Source organism: Schistocerca nitens, chromosome 1 (assembly GCF_023898315.1).
Source record: "Schistocerca nitens isolate TAMUIC-IGC-003100 chromosome 1, iqSchNite1.1, whole genome shotgun sequence".
NCBI classification, from domain to species: Eukaryota; Metazoa; Arthropoda; class Insecta; order Orthoptera; family Acrididae; genus Schistocerca; species Schistocerca nitens.
This window is the reverse complement of record NC_064614.1, coordinates 221,868,532-221,892,842: the sequence shown is the minus strand read 5'-3', so window position 1 is coordinate 221,892,842 and position 24,311 is coordinate 221,868,532. Positions and strand designations below refer to the sequence as shown.

Sequence of the window (24,311 nt, the reverse complement as noted above, 5' to 3'; positions counted from 1 at the left end):
TTAACTTTATTAGTTTAAACTTACTGTTGAGGATATTGGGACAAAAAGAAGAAAGAGGACTGTTGTTTGTTACATAAAAACTAATTACATTACCAATTTGATCCAAACCTAACCCTTAAAAGCACAGTAGTTTTGTAGTAAGATGGCCAGACAAACAAAGTGATTTAAGACCAATTGTTGATTTTATGCTGTTAAAGTTTCCTTTAATATTCAAGGGCAATTTTAGCCAAAATCTCAAGCATCTGTTGTGCACTTCAGCTTAGGTGGCTTTTGTAGGTCAATTTGAGGCATTTCCTTGGTATGATAAAGCACAAGTGTCCTGTATCAATTTGTTCATCTCGACTTGACCTACACCACTGTGGTATGTTGTAAACAATTATTGTTTGCATCCTGAGTGGAGAAATTGAGGGTACTAGAGCAAAAGCAGAAATGGTGATCTTGGTTTTCGTAAGTTCCTTTACAAAGGAAAATACAGAACTACAGCCCCAGTTTAATTCTTTCACCATGTCAAAGATACGTGATATAGATGTTAGTGTCAGTGGCATTGAGAAATATCTGAAATCACACAAATTGTACAAGGCTTCAGAGGCTCTGTACAGAATTTGCAGCTGCATTAGCTCTAATTTTAACCATTATATACAAACGTCCCTGGAACAAAAATGTATGCCCTCTGACTGGAAGAAAGTATAAATTACACCCATCTACAAGGATAGCTGAAATGATCCACAAAACTATCATATCGCACAGTCTAACCAACTGATTCATTCTGCAAAATTAATTTAACTATTGATTAGGTTATTAGAGATAAGATTATGTTTAAGTTATATCTTCAGTTTAAAAGAAAAGTATAAACCAAACAATGGGAAATCCAGGATGGAATGTAACAATATTATGAAAAGGAAAGTTGCTACTCACCATATAGTGGAGATGCTGAGTTGCAGATAGGAACAACAAAAAGACTGTCACAAATTAAGCTTTGAGCCATTTAGGCCTTCATCAACAATAAACGTAGACACACACACACACACACACACACACACACACACACACACACACACACACACACTTGCATTTGTGTGTGTTGTTGGAGAAGGTCTTAATGACAATCGTTTTGTTGTACCTATCTGCGACTCAGCATCTCCACTATATGGTGAGTAGCAACTTTCCTTTTCATAATTATGTTAAAAGAAAGGTATATGTGAAATAAACTTACGAGTTTTCTGTTTCCCAAAAAATGTAAAACAGATTACAGAGGTAGCTCAAGAACACTGTTTATCAGATAGGTAGGCATTTTCCATGCTTTAATAATTTATGCTATTCTAATCAAAAGAATTTGCAATTTGTAATAATGATACAAGAAAATACAAGACTGAAATACAAGAAAATACAAGATTGAAATACAAGAAAATACAAGACTGAAATAACATAAATTAAATGGACAAATGATTTCACTACATTTAATTTACAGCTACTTTATTTCAAATCTTATGCAGTTGCATACAGTGACTAATAACCCACGTGTGTCTGAAATGGGGACTGATTAAAAAAGGTGTAACTCACATATCAAATTCATATGCATCAGAATGGAATAATTTATTGATCAATCGATGGACAAACATTATTCAGTATATTTTGTGTAAAGAGCTTTACAGATAGGCAAGTAAAATTGTCATGCTTTGGATATTTCTATTTCCAGGCTCCTCAAGGAGTAATATTGTGATGTAGTGAATGCAGTGGCTTCTTTAGGGTTCTAGGGATCTCTATACTACGTAATATTACATGTACTCACTGCTAGTATTCCAGCAAAAAACAGAAATCCTCACCAAACAAACTGTGAAACTCACACTCATGATACAGGGCCCAAACAGAATTTTCACAAAGGTACCATCACTCAAAAATGAAATATGGCATAATGTACTTTACCATAACTTTTCTGAACTACTTTCCCCTCATTTCAGCATAAAACAAGGGGTTAATAGCTTAATAAGCTGCCTAAAGTGGAACAACAATTACATTTTTGTATGCCTTTTATAAGCAGCCTGAATTATTATGTTATAATAAATAAAATTGTAAGCTAATTCTTAATTTGAATTGCTGTAAGTAAGTGAAATCTCATTATAATTTCACTAAAAAAGTAACAAGTTAGTAATATATTAATAGGCTAAGTTAATATAAGGTTGTTATGTACCACAAAAACAATCAGATCCTTGTCTTTTGTTACATTATAATTGCAACAGCCTGCAACAGAATATGTCATGCAGCATTGGAAGGCATGCTTTATTCTTTCTTATGGTACTATTTCATGTAATTAATAGTTACTTTTAGTTCCTTTCTTTCTTTTGTTTGAGACTTTTTATTCTTTATATAGAAACAATAAACACAATAAGAAAGAAAGAATTGTGTGTAAAGTTGAAACAATAGTACGTGATACTGAATTCATGTTGAAACTTCAATAAGGTTAACGGGATTTTCAAAACAATGCTGTTAGAGATGATCAATATTATTATTGTTTTCCCCCATGAGTGACTTGTGGTTAAATTAGCAGAGTGTCTCTTATGTAATTATAAATGAGAACATGTCATTTACTTCTTGTTTATTACATTAACATAATTTGCAAACAGAACATAATTTTCATGGTAGGCACTGCAAACAGAAGTTAGGAAAGGCCACCATTCACCTGTATCTGATTAATATGATACACAGACACAAGTAACACCCAAGAACGTTATTTGGTTTTGAGTGATTACTCTTATTTTAATGTAAGATTACACACTCATACACACAGTCACACAGACACCCAAATGCTTCACCTGCAGCTGTGATGATAGTGACTGAGAGTGGTGCTAAATTTGACAGGAGTTTTGGGGCAGGGGGAGGGGAGAGAGGAGAGATGGGAAGAAGAAAGGTTGTTGCCCACCCAACCTATGCAATAACCTATACGATGCTCTGAGCCCTGCACCATTCTCAAATGGAGAACCTAGATGCAAGACCTGTACTATACACCCACCTACTACCTCCTATTGCAGTCCAGTCATAGACATTTCGTATTCTGTAAAATATAGGCCCAAATGGGAAACCATCCTTGTTACATACTAGTTGTGCTGCAATTACATTGCTGCATTCTATGAGGACTGACAGCTAATTACCTGCCTTCCCGAATAAATGTCTACTGCCAAACTGTTGTTAACCACAAAACTTGACCACCCAGTTGCTGGACACGCTGCAAATCCGTACCAAAGAGTTGAATGGCTACGTCAGTGCCCATATCATTATCATCCTCTCACGCTGCTCTTAATGTACTGAACTTCATCATCCTCTTACCTTTACCCTCCCTTTTCCTTGTCATTTCCCACACCATTCCTCCCCAATATTCAACCTTCTACATATCCTCCTGGCCCCTCCCTCTTTGGTTTGTGAACATGTGCTGCTTCAGTCCACATCTTACCACTGCTGCTAAAAGCCACTTGTCTTCTCCTGTACCAATCTCCCAGTACCCACATCACTCCCCCGAGCTCTTCATAGGCCCGTACCTCTTCCCCTCCGTATCTTCATTCCCATTATCACTACTACTGTCAGCCTGGTCAACCTCTCATAAACAATCAGTGTCATTGCCGCTGTGGAGCTGTGTGTTTATTTGTACATAAATATAGAAAAAGAATGGTAGTTTGAAAGTTAATATGAACATGCTGTATTATATGCCCCTACACAGTGCAAATCAAGCAGCTACAGGTGAGAGGTGTTATAAATAATGTTCTGTCATCAGAGTGATCATTACTAATAAATTACTTAGCACATCTTGTTAATAAGAGGCTACAAACAAAGGAAAACAAGATGATCTGAAATTACAAGGCTGCAGAATGTTTCTCCATACAGTTTGTCTCAATTTTTTTTCCATAGAAGGCTAGAAGTGTTTGATTGTGTGCTTATAATCTTGCAGGATGATACAGTGTCACTTGATTAATTTGCAGAAGTAGAAGTTTAGTTAGAATTTGGCTGAAAATACTGACTGACATACATCAAATTATGAACTGTCTCATTTACTAAGAAACAACATGAGGTTATATAATCTGCTTTGATTCAGAGCTTTTCATGTGGGAGCTTTATGTGCTATAATCCTGCATGCAGATATTTCCTATAGTTTTTAGAAGTTTTCCTTTACATAACCTAATGTGTGTTTTGTTAATCCACCCACAGTAGTTAATTAAATGAGCCTATAACAACAATCCTTTACTGTTGTTTTCATGAAGAAAATATCTGCATCGAAGTCCCTCTAAGAGGATTGTTGTTACAAAATTTTAAAGCAAATAGTGCTACTTTGAATGAGAGACTAGAATATGTTGACTGTGAATCAAGTCTTAATACCATGTGTGTTATACTGTAATGTATTTTTTTCTTGTTCCAGATATGTATGATACTGTCATCACTTTATCATACCTTTTCTTGCCGGTCAGAAAAAGATTACCTTTGCTTCCTTTCATTTGATCTTTTTGGCATAGCTCTCAGTCTTTTGGCAATTTACATGTCTGGGGTATACTATGCATTTTGGTGTCATAAGGTAAGATTGTTCTTATGAAAAGCATTCATTTTTTTGGACAATAACAAAATAGATTTACAAACAACAATGCCTACATGAAATGTGATAGTTAATGTAATTATGTTATATGGTTAATTTGAATGCAAACAGAAGTCTTGTGTAGAGAAGTATGAAGCAATCAAATTTTTGTACATCTTTAAAATAGCTGTATGGGCATGTTCGTACACCTTGTGCATACATGAGGTGTATTTGAAAAGTAAAGGTTGCTCGGTCATGAAAAGGGAAATGTTTATTCAGAAAGAGCTTTTATTCACAGTTTTAGTTTCCTACAAATCTGCTTCATGTTTCCACATAATCACCATTCATCTCTAAGCATTTTTCGTAACATTGCTCTAGTTTCTTATACCTATCATATTCACATCATTGTCCAATAAGCCATTACTGTTTCCAATGCAAGATAGTTGCTGGGTATGAAGTTGGGACTTGTTGATAGCAGTCCAAAAACACTCATCATCTTCACATCATTGTCCACTAAGCCATTACTGTTTCCAGTGCAAGATAGTTGCTGAGTGTGGATTAGGACTTGTTGATAGCAGTCCAAAAATCCTTGTCTGCTTGTCATTTTTGCCCCTCATGTTGGTCAGGCCCAGTGTTGCATACAGTTCGTGATCTGAGCTTTTCTGCGACAGTTGTGTATATACTGGTGTATGCAGTGTGAAGAAATTCATCACCCAAAGCACCAGCTCCTAATTAGATCATAGCTTTTTATCCACTTGTTGCCCAGTTTCATCAGTGGCAATACTGGATCTGCAACTTCGCTTTTCATCATGGACATTGGTATGGCCAGTTTTTAATGTCGTGACACTGTTGTCTAACCTTTTCTTCACTCATTATTATAGGCCTGTAGAGTAAGTACACCTCATGATGAACTGAGGCAGCTGCATATACTTTTGGACACAGAAAACGTATTACAACTGGTGATGGCAATGATTTTCAAAAGCTTTATTGCTAGCTTTTGTGCACAATCAAATCAGTACTGGACCAAAACAATAACTTCTGTGGCTTTGTAAACAATCAATAGATAGTGCTGCATTTGTCCGACCTCGGTCTGAGCTGCCAAAATTGATACATAAGCAAATTGTCCTGATCAATTTATTTTACATAGTTTGAAAAAAAATTAAGCATTCAATTCTGCAACATGCTTTTACATATATTATCCAGACATATTGGTAGCATGGGTGACATTATGCACTCATATTTCATATCATACTCTGCCTGACAAAGTGAAGCACTCCAAAGACATGATTGGATGTCAATGTAACTTTGTACAGGTACACTCCATCAGTGAATATGTAAATGATTAAGAATTACAAATCTCTGTGACAATTAGGTCAGCCACCAGAGTGTATTAGTGTTGTTATGTTTAGTGTTGTTACCAGGCCTGGTGAGGGGTGTGAACAGCATCAGACCTCGAGTCATTACTGTGAAGGACGTGGAGATGCCACGTACTTCTCTGAGGCAGCATTATCTGCACCCTACACTGTTGGTCTCCATTCGGCCAGCTGGTCAAATCATGCAGTATCCAGATTTGTGGAGTATTCAGACATGACAGATGGACCAGTGTTGGAATGCATGGGAATGTGATGACAGCCATACTCCTCATCAAGGTTCTGGTTGACCACATCTCACACCACCACCACAAGAGAGGATTGCCATATTGTGCCATTGGTAACCCCTTAAAATCTGTGCCTGTCATCTGAGTTGTCATCCTGCAACACTGGTTGGAGACTAACAGCAGCTGTAATAAGGAAGTATCATCCCATGCTTTGGAGGGGCATAGCTGTGTCACTCTGGGAGTTATGGTGTAGGGAGCCATCCTGTAAGATTTCAGGTCATGGCTGGAAGTGATTGAGGGAACTCTGCTGGCACAAAGGAATGTGATGGATAGCCTGCATCCTCATCCATTATCTCTCATGTGATAGCATCATGATATCATTTTACCGGGGCAGAGTGCTCATCTACACATGAACTGTCAACATGATGTTGAGGTTGTCCCATCACTAGCAAGATCACCAGATCTGTCCCCAATACGGTGTGTATAGAATGAGCTTGAACATAAACTCCATCCCTGTAGAGTATTGTACCGCAAGGAAGCAAGGGAGAGGATATTGCTTTTGGTGGCCAGAAGCCTCTGTCTACAACACAAATGCACACATGGATGAATACTGTTCTTTATTTACATCAACTAGAAGTTTTACTTAGAGTCAATTTTTTGTGGTACAAGCTCATCAGTAATAGACCTCTTGCAGACTGATGTAAAGTAGTAGTCCTGCTATAGTCACTAATTTGGTCACTATGTACTGTCGTAGCCTGTGACAAACTAAACCTGCTCTGCAAATAAACTGACAGATGCCAACTGGATGACTGAGTGAGTGAGTGAGTGAGTGAGGCCATCCGGTTGGCAGCGGCCTAAATACATCCTGTTGAGAAGACATTGGTGGCGTGTTGCTTGTGAATGTGTCTCTGGCTTCTCTTGTAATAGGCGTGCTTAAGCCAGTGCCTACTAATTGACATTTGCACTTCATCTTTGTCAACCGGTGTGCTGGTGACAGCTTGCGCCAGTACAGTCCCAGTACTAGTATATCGAGGACCATTTCAGCAGTTGTGGACCAGCTTGCCTCAAGGGAGGATACAATGGCTTTATGATACCTTCTTAGTCAAATCAGTGCATTCATTCAGGCCCCAGAGGTGGTGCAATGTCATACTGATAAGCAAGTTCATGCTGCCAAGTTCTTGCAAATTTGACTCAAATTTGTAACCACAGAAATAACATCACGTAATGGCTCTGTCTGTGAAGATTTACTTGTTTCCACCCTTCTTTACGATTCTTCAGTTTATTTTATTTTATTTTTTTTTTAATCGGGCTGTGTACTTCTGAAAAACAGTACGTTAATATGATGTTTGATGCAAAATCATTTAATGTGATTGCCCAAATTACGTAGAGCCATCATTGTCACTAGTGTAAGTCAAACTGAAATCTATAATACCATTATCGATTGTATCCATTTTCCTGTTTTGTTGTACTCTTGAACAAGTACACTGTCTGATCAAAAGTATCTGGACACCTTTAGTGGGCATTAATATGGGATGAGTCCACCCTTCACCTCTATCTGTCTAGCTCTGCTGGGGCACTTCCATGAGATGTCTGATTATCTTTGGAGCAATAGCAGCCCATTCTTCCTCCAGAGTAAGAGCTGAAACAAGAGAAAGTAATGATGGTAGATTCTGGGGTGTGAAGGAAAGTTAGCATTCTAACATGTGCCAAAGGTGTTGCATTGGATTCAGGTTGGCTCCCTAGGCAGGCCAGTCCATTTCAGTAATGTTATTGTCCACAAACCATTGCCTTACAGATGCTACTTTACCACAGTGTCTATTGTTATATTGATACAAACAGTCATCATCTCCGAACTGTTCCGCTAATGTGAATTGTACAGAAGACTGTAAAATGTATTCATATCCTTCTGCATATAGTGTTTTGTTAGGTACTTCAGCGTTGGCACAACACATGATGACGGGTAACTTTCTCCATGCATTCACCAAACCCAAACCCTACCATCAAATTGCCACGGAGTATACCATGATTTATCATTCCGAATCATTTGTTTCCAGTCATCTGCTGTCCAATGGTGTTGCTCTTTACACCATGTCAAGCATTACGTAGTACTCACTACAGAAATGTGTGGCTTTTGAGGAGCAGCTCGACCATTGTACCCTATTCCTGTTAAATCCCTTTGCACAGTCATTATGGTAGCTGGATTGCTGGTATCAGTTTGAAACTCATGAGTGTTTCCTTATGCTGATTTCATGTGATATTTTTACTATTACCTCCACAATGTTCGATGGTGCCTGTTCTTCCCCCACGCCCGGGTTCCCGGGTTCGATTTCCGGCGGGGTCGGGGATTTTCCCTGCCTCGTGATGACTGGGTGTTGTGTGATGTCCTTAGGTTAGTTAGGTTTAAGTAGTTCTAAGTTCTAGGGGACTGATGACCATAGATGTTAAGTCCCATAGTGCTCAGAGCCATTTGAACCTGTTCTTCCGTGTATGAGATCTGCTTGGTCTTGGTTTAGCTGTAGTTGTCCCTTTGCATTTCCACATCACAATCACATAACTAACAGTTAACTCTGGCAGCTTTAGAAGGGTTAAAATGTCCCTGATGGACCTGTTACTTAGGTGACATTCAATTATTAGCCAATGTCCAAAGTCCCAGAGATCTCCAGACACTCTTTCTGCTGTTACTGGTTCTCCACTAACAACACAATACTCCCTGCCTCCTTTCATAGTGGTGGGTCCACCTCTTGTGACATCTAGTGGTCTATTTCACATTACAATGGAGTGTCCAGATACTTTTGAACAGATAGAGCAGACTGTTCCAATGATGTACCATCAAACATGGGTGCCCACAAGCACTCTTCAGCTCACCCAAGGGCAGGGGGAGGCAGTGTAGGCAGCCCATCAAATGATGTGGTTACATCCATGATGTGGTTACATGCATGACTTAATAGATCACCTGTAGCCACCAGAGCTCAGCCAGTGGACTACAGTCATGTACACTATGACCTGGCTGCCAAGTTTCCCACCTTGTGCCCTTGCCCGCCTGGCTGAAAGGTGGTTGGCTGAAATCTGAAAGCGTGCAGGAGCAACATGGATCCACATATTTGAAATCCTTGATCAGTAGAAAATTACCCTTCCCATCTTTATTTCTGCTTCTAATGGTGAGTTAATTTTCTTACATGTAATGAGTGTTATTCTATTTTTCTTCATTGTTTTGGTTTTTGTTTTAAGTTATCTTACCACTATTTGTCATCCTGACACAATAATATTTTTATCAGAAGAGGAGACCATTGCTTTTTTACTCCATATGCAAACTTCGTTTCCTCACGATGAAATCTGTCAGTTTGTCATCATATTCATCATAATTAATATTAATTCTGAACTATGGGGCAGTTTATTATTTGTTTTAATATTTTTTTGTGTTGTAAAATTTTTTCCTTCTTATCTGGCTGAAACAAAATCTGCTTTAAATTTAATAACGTACTACTACCTCATGTTGTGTTCACTGTGAATTTTTGTTTAACCTGTTAATAATTACAGTAAGGTACTATTTCCTGCAATCATCAGTTCTTTTTATTTGTGTAAACTGTACCTTGAAGTTATGTTACATTAAAACATTCAGCAAGTGTGCCTTGAAGTTATGTTACATTAAAACGTTCAGCAAGTTGTATTTTGTGGTTAACATCTGAGTGAAAAGGAACTTGTTTGAAAGATTCGAAAGTACACCAGTGGCAACTGATTGTTGTTTTGATGTGTACAAAGTAAATTTCTTTGTATTTAGAAGTATAGCCTTCTATATAGTTACTAAACAATTTCTATTTTACCTTCAGTTTTTTGTAATGTCAGACTTTACCTATTTGAACATGTACATTGTGTAAAGGTGCTTATTTTTTATGTCTGCATTCATGTACAGTTATGGCATGAATGACTCTTTATTTCTTGACTCTTTATTTATTTGAGACACCTTACGTTTCATTCATTGCATATACCATTAAGTGCTAGTAATGTAATATCTACTGCTGTGTTCTGTTAGATAAATTTCATTAAGTTTCTCTGAAGATCTGTTTGAAAGCTTATATAAAATTTGTTATAAATAAATAAAAATTATTTTTGTATGTTTTCATCCTGAAATCTCCATTGTTTTATTTTTACATAGCTTTATTTCTATGGGTTTTGTTTCAGAACCTGCAGTTATTCTATTTGCTCACGGTTAGCCTGATATTCCTGTTTGCTATGATCATTCAAATTCCCAGGTTGAGGGTTGATGCAAATATGAAGCTCATTGTTTTTGTTTGTTGGGCTGCTTATGGAGTTGTACCAACATTTCATTGGACTGTGATAATGGGTGGTTATGCTAATCCAGTTGTTCAGGTATGCATTACTCTAATTTTGTATATTCTTAATATTATGTTACTCTCTGATACCATCATTAAAAATTCTGTATCAAACTTATTAACATATTGTTGTACAATGTTGTCTTCAGTCGTATGATTTGTTATTTGCAATGATTCCTCATTTAAGGTTCAGGGTTCATTAACTAATGTGACAAAGCATTATTAACTGAGGAAGTGTGATGGCTGGGTGTTGTGTGCTGTCCTTAGGTTAGTTAGGTTTAAGTAGTTCTAAGTTCTAGGGGACTTATGACCACAGCAGTTGAGTCCCATAGTGCTCAGAGCCATTTGAACCATTTGAACTGAGGAAGCATTTCACATTATGAATAAGGCTTTCATCCATACAGTTAGCATTACCTGTCTTTGGTTATTTTTGACTAACAGTCATGGGTTTACATTATTACTTGATTCAGCATTAGCTGCTTTAATAGATCTATTGTTAATTTCACAGAGTTCAATTTTGTGAGTAAAATTCCAAGTAGGCAAGGCATCAGTACTTTCAAAAGCTGAACTTTAGCTAACCATTAACATTTTATTTACTTGTGTTATTCATTATAAATTCAAAGAAGTAATATGCTTATGTGTCTTTACTATGGATGTCATTTGAATTTATATATATCTTCTGTTTAGAATATTTTTCTTATGGTGTGATGATACTCTTACGAGTTTCCATTATGCCATGCTATGCTAGCATCATAATATCTACAAAAATTTGACTGCATTATTTACAATACTCTTAGCATACCTATAGTCTTTTTTGTACACAGTTTTCAATTTTGTAAATGTATCTATGGCAACACCTCATTGTTGTCACAGGTCTGTTAATGGCTACTGTTTTCACCTGCAGCTGCTTGCAATTTGCAGCTGAAAGTTGGCAACAGTGCTAGTAGCTGTCAGAGATCATCTTATGCCAACTCGGTTGTAGAATCATGGAGGTAGAATAAGGGGAGATGGCGCTACAGACATACGCTGTACGTTGTTTTGAAGCCAGTGGGTGGGGTCTGCCGCCATCTTGGATCCCCCAATACATTAACAGACGAGTGTTTACAATTGCTTCTTGTTCGTTATTTCTGTCGTGTGCATGCGATATTTGTTTTATATAGTAAATATTACACAGTTTTAGTGAACAACACAGCCTAAGGAACACAACTTAAAACATTTTTCTGGTCTTAAATGCGTATTCGATACAGTAATACGACACTAAAATATGACGCTTCTGAACTCAGTACTGTAATTCCTTTTTGTTTATACACTTCGAATAACTGAGAAGACAAGTATGTGCTATGAAAAGGATGCTTTCGTAATCCATTTCTATTCACTTTCATTGTGTTTGTGTCGATAACTGATAAAGCCAGAACTCCAAAAGCAATGATTGATAGTTTAGAGGCACCAATTTGTATTCGTTGCTTTTTCAAGTCAAATGCAGATTTTAAAAGTTCAAGTTTGCAGGAAACTTACCTTATTTCCTTTGGTGTCCCAGGGATGATAAGGAAAAGAACTGAATTTAAGATTGTCAGGTTCACTGTAGTTTACACAGCTGCTTTGTTTTTAAATTGTACCTACCAAGTGACATTCAGTGTGGCAGATAACAGCAATTTACAGGGTAACACGACAGCACAGTGATTAATGTAATGATCTAAATAGCCTGGACTTAGATAGGAAACTTTGCTTTAACAAATATGTAATGCTTTAAGTACTTATAATTCAACCACTGTAACAGGCATTCACCCAGAGAGCTCTTCGCATTGGATTGATAGAAAATCTAAAGTCAAATCATAGAAATAAAACCATACTGCAAAACTTTATAGTGCATCAGAATTTCAAGTATATATAAGAAAATAGTGATTAAGTAAGTCCACTTATGAATGAAATGTTATTTGTTTAAACTTTAGACTACAATCAGAATGATTAGTACACCCGTAAGTGATGCAAGCAAGCATTTTTTTATCAAAACACTTCACAACTACACGGAATCAAACTACCAGAGGCGAATGTTTTGGGGTAGCTAACATGGCGGACCTTCACTTGGGTCAGCTTCAAGTTTGTGACGTCATGACAACTCCTCTTATTTTTACCGCCATGTGTAGAATATAATGTCAAAGATATTGGGTGTACCCACACATATATGTATGCTGTGACCGAACCCTCGTGATTTTATGTAAATTCAATTTGTCTTTCTAAATAGCAACAAATTTAAATTCAATTTGTTTTTCTAAATGACAACAGATTGCAGGAACACTGCCTGAATCATAGCACTGGCTACATTCAATATCGTTTGAGATTGTGAATACATCCATTTGTTGAACAGCTTAAGTTGCAGGTGCAGGGAAAGAGAAGATTTTACCTTATTAAACACTCTGATAGTAATATTATGTGTAGGTTCTTATGGTTGCCCAGCTCTGAAGAAGCTAATTTGATTTTAATTAATTCTGAAATTTACTGTGAATTTAAAAGCAAAGTTGTTAATTGTACTTCATGCTCAGTGTTATAAGATGGAAGCAAGCCAAACTGATTCTAATCCCATGTTCTGGCAGCCATCTTTAAACTGTTTTGTGCAGTTAATTATTGAAATTTATTAACTGGACTGTGAACTTTCAGTTAGCAAAATTTACATCAGCAAACAAAAAAACAAAGGTGACCAAAGCATAGATACTTAAAATTGAAGTTTAAAAGAACTGTATTGTTATCATTGTATTCTGAAATACTATAGTCTTTGAAAATATTATTACAATTCTAAAGATCATAATTTTCAGACAAGTTACTGCTTATAATAAATGGCAAAACATTGAGGCTCAAACAGTAATGGAATAATCAGTTAAAAATCTGATCACTGTTACTAATAAACTGCAATGTTCCAATTAAATGTTATTTCACTTTGACCTAATATGACTGATATTCCATTACCAAAAGTACTTCACTGAATAAAATGAATCTATTACCTTGTTGAGGTGTGTGTTGAAGGAAGCATGATTGTGGTTACATCATTGAGGTGATGGTGGATGATGATCTCACATAGCTTCTTCATGTTTCTGATAACTTAATACACGCCAAGCAACATGACACTCCCCAGAGCCATTTTCCCAGCGATAACCATGACTCTGAAACTTCATAGGATCATAAATCTGGAAATTCTTGCAACCACGACTTGATGATTGCAGGGATGAATTAAAAGCATGTAAGGGAAAAGCCATGCCAGCTTGATGAAGCATTGAGGACTTTTAACACCATAATAATTTTACATCTGTGGCCATCGACAATGCTTCACACCACTCAGTGCCTTTCCAATGTCTCCTCTTCACACTAGGGTTGTGCATGGCACCTCTAAGCATGACAGTCCAGTCGTTCAACTGAATCGCTAGATTCTTAGAGTATTAATTTTTCTCTTAATTACAGCATCAGCTAAACCCTCAGAGTAGAGGAGTTGCTTACATTTTGATAAATAACTAGTACACTGTTTTCATCTTTTTTTAAAATAATACACATGTAGAAAGTAATACATTTGACAAGTTTACAAAGGCATATCTTTTGCCAACTTGCACGTACAATTTCAAGATTAATTGATCAATATTTGTATCAAAAGCATTTTTTAAAAATTATTATGTATATGACAAAGCTGCTCCATTACAGCCCCACTAGCCTAAAAACAAATGTGCATTAAATGTGTTCTATCTCAGAAACCATTCAGAATAGGCCTGAGGATTTTTGCTTCAGATGAGCACTCTTGTCATATCCCTGAATATTGACCATTCCTCCAGGGACATTCTGTATTTTTGTAGCTTTGTTCCATTCATTGCACATGTGTTTTTCTTGCTGTGCATATGCAAGTACCTGATGATAAATGAGTAATAACTGTATATTGAATAATCCACTCTACTAACATTGTTTAAGTACTAGTAAGTTGTAATTGGCAGTGTCTGTGTTGATGAAATGCAAGGATTATCATTGCATAAAATTTTATTGGTTTCATCGGGAACATTAGTTAGATCATACAAGTGTAAAGATCATCTTGAAGCTTTATTCAGAATGCCATGAAGGTTCAAAATGAAGTTAACCTTTCAGTTTCTTCATTTGTTGTTTATTTATGGATCACGTATATGACAACTTTTTGTACATAGAGTTTGACAGTATGATATAAAGTCAGTGTATCAAATGCTTCTTTCAAAAATGTGGACAGCCTCCTACTCATCTGCTAACTTTTGATCTTTCTAATGTGAGCTAATTTAAGTCTGAAATCATCACAAGGAAAAGCATCATTTGCCAAATACATTATTATTGGAAGTAACCCATGGGAAAAGAAGTTACACAAAAAAAAGAACACACACACAAAATTAATCAGCATTAAGCACTATAGTTAACACACATTTTTGCCACTGGAACCTTAATTCATATGCTGCTGAAAAACTGACCTGTGCTTATAAGGATGAGTATTTTGTTATTTCAGTTATGAAATAGATCCAGCAGTGTGCTTTCAAATGTGCCTAATGCCAATTGTTATTGATATGGGTGTACTTCATTCATTAAATTTCATTTTACATTATTGCAGTGCCTGTGTTGTTATTCATTCCCTTATACAGATGATGGTTGCTTGTATTTGCAACTGCGATTACATTTCATGAAAATTTTGTTTCACTTACTTCAGTATATTCTAAACATTCACTATAACTATAGAGAAATTCTTTGACATTTTTTCTTATATTTGAGTAAATGAAATTTTACAGTCTTGTAGAATATAGGAAAACAACCATTAAACCATTTGTATTTACCAAGTAAAGGCGTTGTCTTTCATTCTAGTTGCTGCTGCCCCGTGTTCTTGGCATGTATGCGATAAGTGGACTGGCATTCTTCATTTACATGTCAAAAATACCAGAACGATTTTTCTCAGGTATGTTGAAATTCATTAACTCAAGTCAAGGCATTGTCCTTTGCTATAACTATCATAACTATGAGTGAAGAACATGTATGTTGCATATAAGGAATAGCTAGAATTTCAAGTGCCTGGTTAACTGTATTTGACTGTAGTTTGCAGTTGCAATATATGGAAGTAATTTTTAGTAATAATTAATTTCTCAACTTGAATGGCCTGTGAAAAATGAATTGCCCACCTCCCTTTTTATCATGGTTGTAGCTGGAAGTTTGCAACAATATATTAGATGTTGTTGTTGTTGGTGTTGTGGTCTTCAGTCCTGAGACTGGTTTGATGCAGCTCTCCATGCTACACTATCCTGTGAAAGCTTCTTCATCTCCCACTACCTACTGCAACCTACATCCTTCTTTATCTTCTTAGTGTATTCATCTCTTGGTCTCCCTCTACGATTTTTACCTCATTTTTACCTCATCATTAGTTATGTGATCTACCCATCTCATCTTCAGCATTCTTCTGTAGTAACACAATTCGAAAGCTTCTATTCTCTTCTTGTCTAAACTATTTATCGCCCATGTTTCACTTCCATACATGGCTACACTCCATACAAATACTTTCAGAAACGACTTTCTGACACTCAAATAAATACTTGCTGTTAACAAATTTCTCTTCTTCAGAAACGCATTCCTTGCCATTGCCAGTCTACATTTTATATCCTCTCTACTTCGACCATCATCAGTTACTTTGCTCCCCAAACAGCAAAACTCCTTTACTACTTTAAGTGTCTCATTTCCTAATCTAATTCCCTCAGCATCACCCGACTTAATTCAACTACATTCCATTATCCTCATTTTGCTTTTGTTGATGTTCATCTTGCATCCTCCTTTCAAGACAGTATCCATTCCGTTCAACTGCTCTTCTAAGTCCTTTGCTGTCTCTGACAGAATTACAATGTCATCGGCGAACCTCAGAGTTTTTATTTCTTCTCCATGGATTTTAACACCTACTCCGAATTTTTCTTTTGTTTCCTTCACTGCTTGCTCAATATACGGATTGAATAACATCGGGGAGAGGCTACAACCCTGTCTCATTCCCTTCCCAACCACTACTTCCCTTTCATGTCCCTCGACTCTTATAACTGCCATCTGGTTTCTGTACAAATTGTAAATAGCCTTTCACTCCCTGTGTTTTACCCCTGCCACCTTTAGAATTTGAAAGAGAGTATTCCAGTCGACATTGTCAAAAGCTTTCTCTAAGTCTACAAATGCTAGAAATGTAGGTTTGCCTTTCCTTAATCTAGCTTCTAAGATAAGTCGTAGGGTCAGTATTGCCTCACGTGTTCCAATATTTCTATGGAATCCAAACTGATCTTCCCCGAGGTCGGCTTCTACCAGTTTTTCCATTCGTTTGTAAAGAATTCGCGTTAGTATTTTGCATCCGTGACTTATTAAACCGATTGTTCGGTAATTTTCACATCTGTCAGCACCTGCTTTCTTTGGGATTGGAATTATTATATTCTTCTTGATGTCTGTGGGTATTTCGCCTGTCTCATACAGCTTGCTCACTAGATCGTAGAGTTTTGTCAGGACTGGCTCTCCCAAGGCCGTCAATAGTTCTAATGTAATGTTGTCTACTCCCGGGGCCTTGTTTCAACTCAGGTCTTTCAGTGCTCTGTCAAACTCTTCACGCAGTATCGTATCTCCCATTTCATCTTCATCTACATCCTCTTCCATTCCCATAATATTGTCCTCAATTACATCGCCCTTGTATAGACCCTCTATGTACTCCTTCCACCTTTCTGCTTTCCTTTCTTTGCTTAGAACTGGGTTTCCATTTGAGCTCTTGATATTCGTACAAGTGGTTCTCTTTTCTCCAAAGGTCTCTTTAATTTTCCTGTAGGCAGTATCTATCTTACCCCTAATGAGATAAGCCTCTACATCCTTACATTTGTCCTCTAGCCATCCCTGCTTAGCCATTTTGCACTTCCTGTCGATCTCATTTTTGAGACATTTGTATTCCTTTTTGACTGCTTCATTTACTGCATTATTATATATTCTCCTTTCATCAAATAAATTCAATATTTCTTCTGTTACCCAAGGATTTCTACTAGCCCTCGTCTTTTTACCTACTTGATCCTCTGCTGCCTTCACTACTTCACCTCTCAAAGCTACCCATCCTTCTTCTACTGTATTTATTTCCCCCATTCCTGTCAATTGTTCCCTTATGCTCCCCTTAAACTCTGTACAACCTCTGGTTCTTTCAGTTTATCCAGGTCCCATATCCTTAAATTCTCACCTTTTTGCAGTTTCTTCAGTTTTAATCTACAGTTCATAACCAATAGATTGTGGTCAGAATCTACATCTGCTCCTGGAAATGGCTTACAATTTAAAACCTGGTTCCTAAATCTCTGTCTTACCATTATATAATCTATCTGCATCTCTGTGAAAAATTCTACCAGGCGGCTTCCTCTTTCATTTCTTAGCCCCAATCCATATTCACCTATTAGGTTTCCTTCACTCCCTTTTCCTACTACTGAATTACAGTCACCCATGACTCTTAAATTTTCGTCTTCCCTCACTATCTGAATAATTTCTTTTATTTCATCATACATTCCTTCAATTTCTTTGTCATCTGCAGAGCTAGTTGGCATATAAACTTATACTACTGTAGTAGGCGTGGGCTTCGTGTCATTTGTAGTAGCTTACTCGCACTCCTATTTTTTTATTCATTATTAAACCGACTCCTGCATTACCCCTATTTGATTTTGTATTTATAACCCTGTATTCATCTGACCAAAAGTCTTGTTCCTCCTGCCACCAAACGTCACTAATTCCTACTATATCTAACTTTAACCTATCCATTTGCCTTTTTAAATTTTCTAACCTACCTGCTCAATTAAGGGGTCTGAAATTCTATGCTCCCATCTGTAGAATGCCAGTTTTCTTTCTTCTGATAACGACGTCCTCCTGAGTAGTCCCCGCCCGGAGATCCAAATGGGGGACTATTTTACCTCCGGAATATTTTACCCAAGAGGACGCCATCATCATTTAACCATACAGTAAAGTTGCATGCCCTTGGGAAAAATTACGGCTGTAGTTTCCCCTTGCTTTCAGCCGTTCGCAGTACCAGCACAGCAAGGCCGTTTTGGTTAGCGTTAACAAGGCCAGATCAGTCTATCATCCAGACTGTTGCCCCTGCAACTACTGAAAAGGCTGCTGCCCTTCTTCAGGAACCACACATTTGTCTGGCCTCTCAACGGATACGCCCCCGTTGTGGTTACACCTACGGTATGGCTATCTGTATTGCTGAGGCATGCAAGCCTCCCCACCAACGGCAAGGTCCATGGTTCTTGGGGGGGATATTAGATGATGTTTCCAAATGGAGATTTTACAACATGTATGACGATCACCTTAATGACATGGTAGCAAACACTGTAAGCGGGAACTATTTTTGCCACTTTGAACTTTACACGCTTTTGTGTTGTTTGGATCCATGTAACATATTCAAGATACAGTCATTCAGTGGCAAAGCTATACTGATGAGTTATTAAGATGACAAGTTATTTATGCCGGCACAGTTCCAAGAGGACAGGAAAACTATAATTAGTGCTTGCTTCATTTATCTGTTGGTAAGGCATTTGAAACCTGTCTTATGATTAAAGTGCCCAGGAATGCCCTCACAAGAAATACTGCTGCTCCATGAGAACATGTGCCCTCATATGCTTGTACTAATAACATTCGCTATATTATGTGAAATGAGAGATTTTGGGGCATCTTCCACAAGGTATGGTCATGACAGCATCAAGTTTCCACTTTGCAGACCTTTGAAATAATATTTGTGAAGTAAGAGATTAGGAGCCAGCTTGAAGATGTGATACGATACAAGCACTATTGAACAGAATTTTTTCTGGGGGGCAAGCTTTTGGACAAATGAACCAAGTTTGTTCCAAAGTAAGGTTGACTGTGTTGAATAATAAGGCAACAAACATTTATGTAAGTGCCAGAACTGTTGTAAAAAAAATGTAATAAAAATTCGTTTTATTAAATAGCTTTCCATTGTTATATGTGACTGAGCATAAATTGAGTGAATAAGCGTGCCCAAATTAGTACTCTGCATAACTAGCACACAGCTAACTGATCCCTTCAACCAGCTTTATTATATGCTATATGTGCGAGGGTTGTACCAAAAGTAAGGTTAACATATTTTTTACAAATAGAAGATATTGTCTATTGCTATTAATTGATACATAATTGAAAAGCTTACACCTTTGTCTATTTTTCAACATAGTCACCAATTTTTTTCGACACACTTTTGAAGATGATGCTCCAGCTTTTGTATTCCTAAGTCGAAGAAGTCTCCTGCGAACCTGCTGAGGAAGTGTGTGACCTCTGATTGAAGTGTTTGCCACTTAAGTGTTCCTTTATCTTGGGGAAGAGGTGATAATCCCTGAGGGCTAAGTCCAAGATGTACAGGGGATTGGGCATAACAGTCCACCCAAATTTCTTCAAAAGCTCCTGTGTTTGATGAGTGACATGGGGTTGACGTGTTGTTGTGAAGAACCACTACTCCCTCCGTCAGTTGTCCTCTCCGGTGATTCTGGATTGCTCGCTGGAGTTTGGTCAATGTTTCACAATATATGTCTGAGTTTATTGTTGTCCCAGGTTGCATGAAATCGATGAGGTGTACCCCTTCTGATCCCAAAACACAGTTGCCATAACCTTTCCTGCCAACTGTGTTTGTTTGAATTTCTTTGGTGGCAGTGAACTGGAGTGACGCCACTGACGAGATTGATGTTTTGTTTCAGGAATATAATGAAACACCCACATTTCATCTCCCATGATGATGGAGTCCGATAACTTCTCCTTGTTGCTTCCCCCCTCACATTCTTGAAGAAACTTGTGAGCACAGCCAAGGCGTTGCTCCTTGGGTCCGTCAGTCAGCATCTGGGAGACCCAGCGAGTACACACCTTGCGATAACCCAACATTTCTGTTAAAGTTCTTTCAGTTGTGCCATGGGAAGCTTGAGGAATGCGTTCAACAAGTTCACGAGCAGTGAACCTCCAATCTTTGAGCAGCTCACTGTTGATCTGGAAAATCACATCCAAAACCAGCAGTCTTCCACTTCGTTCTTCATCATGAACTTCGTGTGACCCTCAGCAAAAGCCCTGCACCATTTGAGGTTGTGTTGAACAGACATGCACTCTTCACCATAAACCTCAGTCAGTTGTTGATGAGTCTCCATTGGTGGTAACTTCCTTGCATGGAGAAACCAGAGTACTGCTCAAACCTCACACTTGGCGGGAGTGGCGATCAATACTTCCACCTCTGACGGCTGCCAAGCCAAAACTGAGCAATGTTGTGAATCACAGGTGGGCGCGCTCGAGAGTGGAGGCACTGCTTATGTCACTGTTGTTGGATTTAGCGTAGCACCTTCCCTTGAGGCTGTAGCTTACTAGGAACCTTACTTTTGGTACAACCCTCATATTATGATTTGACAATAAATGTTCAGAATTTTAAACAGATTGATTTACTTCATAATCAATGTTACTTCCTAAATCTGTACATTGCAAAAACTAAGTCTTCTGTGACTGCTTCAAACTCACTTTCAAGTTGTAGCCTCAGTGACTCTTTATTCTTGATAGAGGCAGATGTAATATCCAATTTGGGTAAAGTACAGTTGGGAGAGACAGATGTATGGTATACCGTTAGCAAGCTTTGGACAGAGCCTAGTTAATGGCAGTAATGGTTTATGAGACGGACTCTAATATCCAATACTGGACACTATATCTATAATTTGTTGAACTGCAGTGTTGTCTTAGCACCGGACTCATGAGTAACCAATTTAAAAAATGTTACTGAAAAACTTTTTTGTCATCAGGATGTTTCCATAAATGGGAAAGAAGCTGGCAATATGCTGTTTCTGATCATGAGATGGTGCGTTTTTGTGTTCAGTATCTTTTCTTAGAGTCTCATGAAAGGACTGTGTAAGACAACAGTGACAGTTATCTATTAACTGGAAGGAAACAAGAAAGATATTTCATCCAATGCAGTTAACAGTTCTGGGCAGTTGCCAAAGAAATATATCAGTGCTGCAACAGCATGACAGAAAACCTTTACTTTTTACAGAACTGAATGTCTCAAAGCCAACTATGCCGTATGCTTCTTCTGTTTTTGATAACAGATGGTGACCTATACACTGTTTGCAAAGAGTGATACAGTATCCATAGTTTACCTTATATCATGTGTTATTACAGATTTACTTATTACATATCCTTTATATGTGTTTTTTGTTTCAGGAAAAGTTGATTATATTGGATCATCTCATCAGTGGTGGCATCTTTTTGTGGTGCTTGCACTATATTACTGGCACAACACTGGCATCAAATACGTAGAATTTCGCATGAATCATGGTTGTGCAAATGACATGAGGCTGTGAGTTTGATAGCTAAAAATTTTGCAAGTATCAGTTCTGCTGTTTGCCAGCAACATACCAAATGTACAAATAGAAGAACCATTGAAAATGGTGGTACTGTAGGCATGACAGCAAATGGACCCCATCTTATATGACCAGTGGAATGTCTACGTACTTGCTATTGATGAGCTGTGACATAAGACATTACTGTCTGTATTGTTTTAAACACTCTGCTCTTTAATAATGTTACATCTGTTATTCAAACTTGTGGTTACACCACAACCAGCTTGAAGCAGATATTTGTTTATTATTACATGTATTTATTTGTGATCATTGGTGCTCAAATATGAGGAAAAAATCATTGGTAGGAGTCAAAAAGTATTTTTGGCTTGAGGAATGATGTGTGAATCTTTCCTAAGGAAAGTGTTATAAAATCATGATGAATTGCTTAGATTGTGATGATGTACTATGTTGTTAATGAAAGACTTATGTGCTTGTTACACAGATGTTAATTGATGAGAAAAGATGTGAAAGAATACAAAATCTTGAAAGGATAGATTGTTACATATATCACAGGAGAATAAACAGTCAATGATAGCATCACACTAAACTCAGTTTGGAGCTTTTAAACCAGCTACTCAGAAATAAGTTAAGCAGGTGCTTGAGTAGTCCACAGATGAGTGGGTAATAGATTATGTTCCACTGACCCATCCATCGGCTGTTGGGAATTTATTCCTGAACCTTCAATATTCTGATACTAGTAGAGCAATTATATGGAAATTTTTATACATTTGACACTCAAATTCATTTTTATTTTATTAGTTCTTGGAAAGTATAATAGTTCAGTCCACATCAGAATTGCAGGATGGCAGGGTGAGTCATTGCCCATTTATATGGTTCTATAATAGTAGAAACTGTCACAGGTATGAGGGACACACAAATGAAAAACACACACACACATCATGAGGTTTTGTAATTCTGTTATTAGTTCCTTAGTTACGTTAACAAGACTGCAAAAAATAAAGGGAAGATATACAGTAAAGGAAGGGGATGAAAGAGAACTGAAATCATTTTATTTTATATGCTAAGGCCATGGCTTTTGAAAGTCAACATCCCAAAGTAAGAAAGACATTGCTAGATTTCCTCCACACACTCTCCTTAGTTGTTCTGCACTGTAATACCCTTGTCCTGTGACACTCTCAAGCACATTCCCTCATTCTGTTTCTTACCACATGGGCAATGTTGTTTTCAGATCTGTTGCTATAACTACCAGAACCACTTATTCTGTTCTCACTACTAAAAAATATATACATTGTTAAGGAGATGATTGACAAAGAATATGCACACTGTGGCATGGAACCCCAAGACTCACAAACTATAATACACTACAAATTTCCAGCATCCTGTTACTGAACATGAACTCAGCATGTAGCTCATTATCCTCAAATCTGTTTTGCTACGTGGCTCGCCTGAATCCAATGTCCTAGCACATGGGGTTAGGAACTGATGAGATCCAGTCTTCCATACCAGTATTTGCTCATGCTTTTCACCTGGTATTAACTGAAACCAGTTTCTCCCTAGTCTCTTTTGTTCCATTTTGCATGTCATCATTACCTCCTTGTCTTCTTGTATCACTGTTTTTAATTTGTTGTACATTGGGCCTGGTGATCTGGTATACAACTGTGTGACTGGAAACTGAAAGTCTGGGATCAAATCCTGGTCCCACCACAGATTTTTCAGTCTGCCTTTTAGCCTAGTATACACCTCTCAGTGATGTGGAGCTTCATCGGAAATGATATGTGCGTCAGATTCCACATTAAACTGCAGTATTATTTCCCTGGTTGCATAACTGAGGTAGGATAGGAACAAGCAAGTCACCATAATGATGTGAAATTGAAAGACTTGCAGTAGTTCACTAAGGCACACAAAATTTGTTGTACATTCCTTTCTTCTTTATCTCCTGTAACACGACCCTCTCTTATTTTTTTAAAAATATCTTTCTTGTACAAGTAAGTAGTTGCTGCCTGTCTTTTCATATAGCGTCAAGTTTGATCATTGGCACTAACACATTCCATCCATCCTGTGCTTATTTATAACTTCTTTTTGTGAAAGATGTAGTTTTAAGGCACTTGTACGACAAAATTACAGAATAAATGATGGTTGTTGGAATACTGTATTATGGGTAGTGTGTCAAATTATATAAGAAATGGAAATCATAGTCTGACAGAAACAAAATGCATGTTTCAGATTTGTCAACATTGTATTCCAACTTAAGTTTTAAGAATCAAGCAGTGAAAAGCAATATACTTTGTTTGTTGTCCTTTTAAATTCTGATGGTCAAAAGCTCTGGTGTGAAGCCATAGTTAATATAAAAGTTTTATGCCTGTAGCTATTCTCTGCAATACAGTCACAAACATCTTTATAAGATAAGCTGTTTTGTATGTTGTGAGTGATTCACTGTGGTGTCTGCAAGACCACACATAACATTTCTTGAATATCCT

The 24,311-nt window shown here is 37.4% G+C and overlaps 1 protein-coding gene across 2 annotated transcripts in view; it reads left to right on the top strand.

The window, feature by feature from the left end:
- The window catches only part of LOC126246112 (progestin and adipoQ receptor family member 3-like), a 199,419-nt gene extending 176,239 nt beyond the window's left edge, over positions 1-23,180 (top strand). For both annotated transcript variants that reach the window (XM_049948370.1, XM_049948371.1), the window contains 4 exons: positions 4,403-4,555; positions 10,329-10,517; positions 15,329-15,419; positions 21,695-23,180. In XM_049948370.1, coding sequence (XP_049804327.1) covers positions 4,403-4,555; positions 10,329-10,517; positions 15,329-15,419; positions 21,695-21,834 — 573 coding nt within the window. In that variant the 3' untranslated portion in view covers positions 21,835-23,180. The remainder of the gene's footprint in view (positions 1-4,402; positions 4,556-10,328; positions 10,518-15,328; positions 15,420-21,694) is intronic.
- Positions 23,181-24,311: the final 1,131 nt, after the last annotated feature.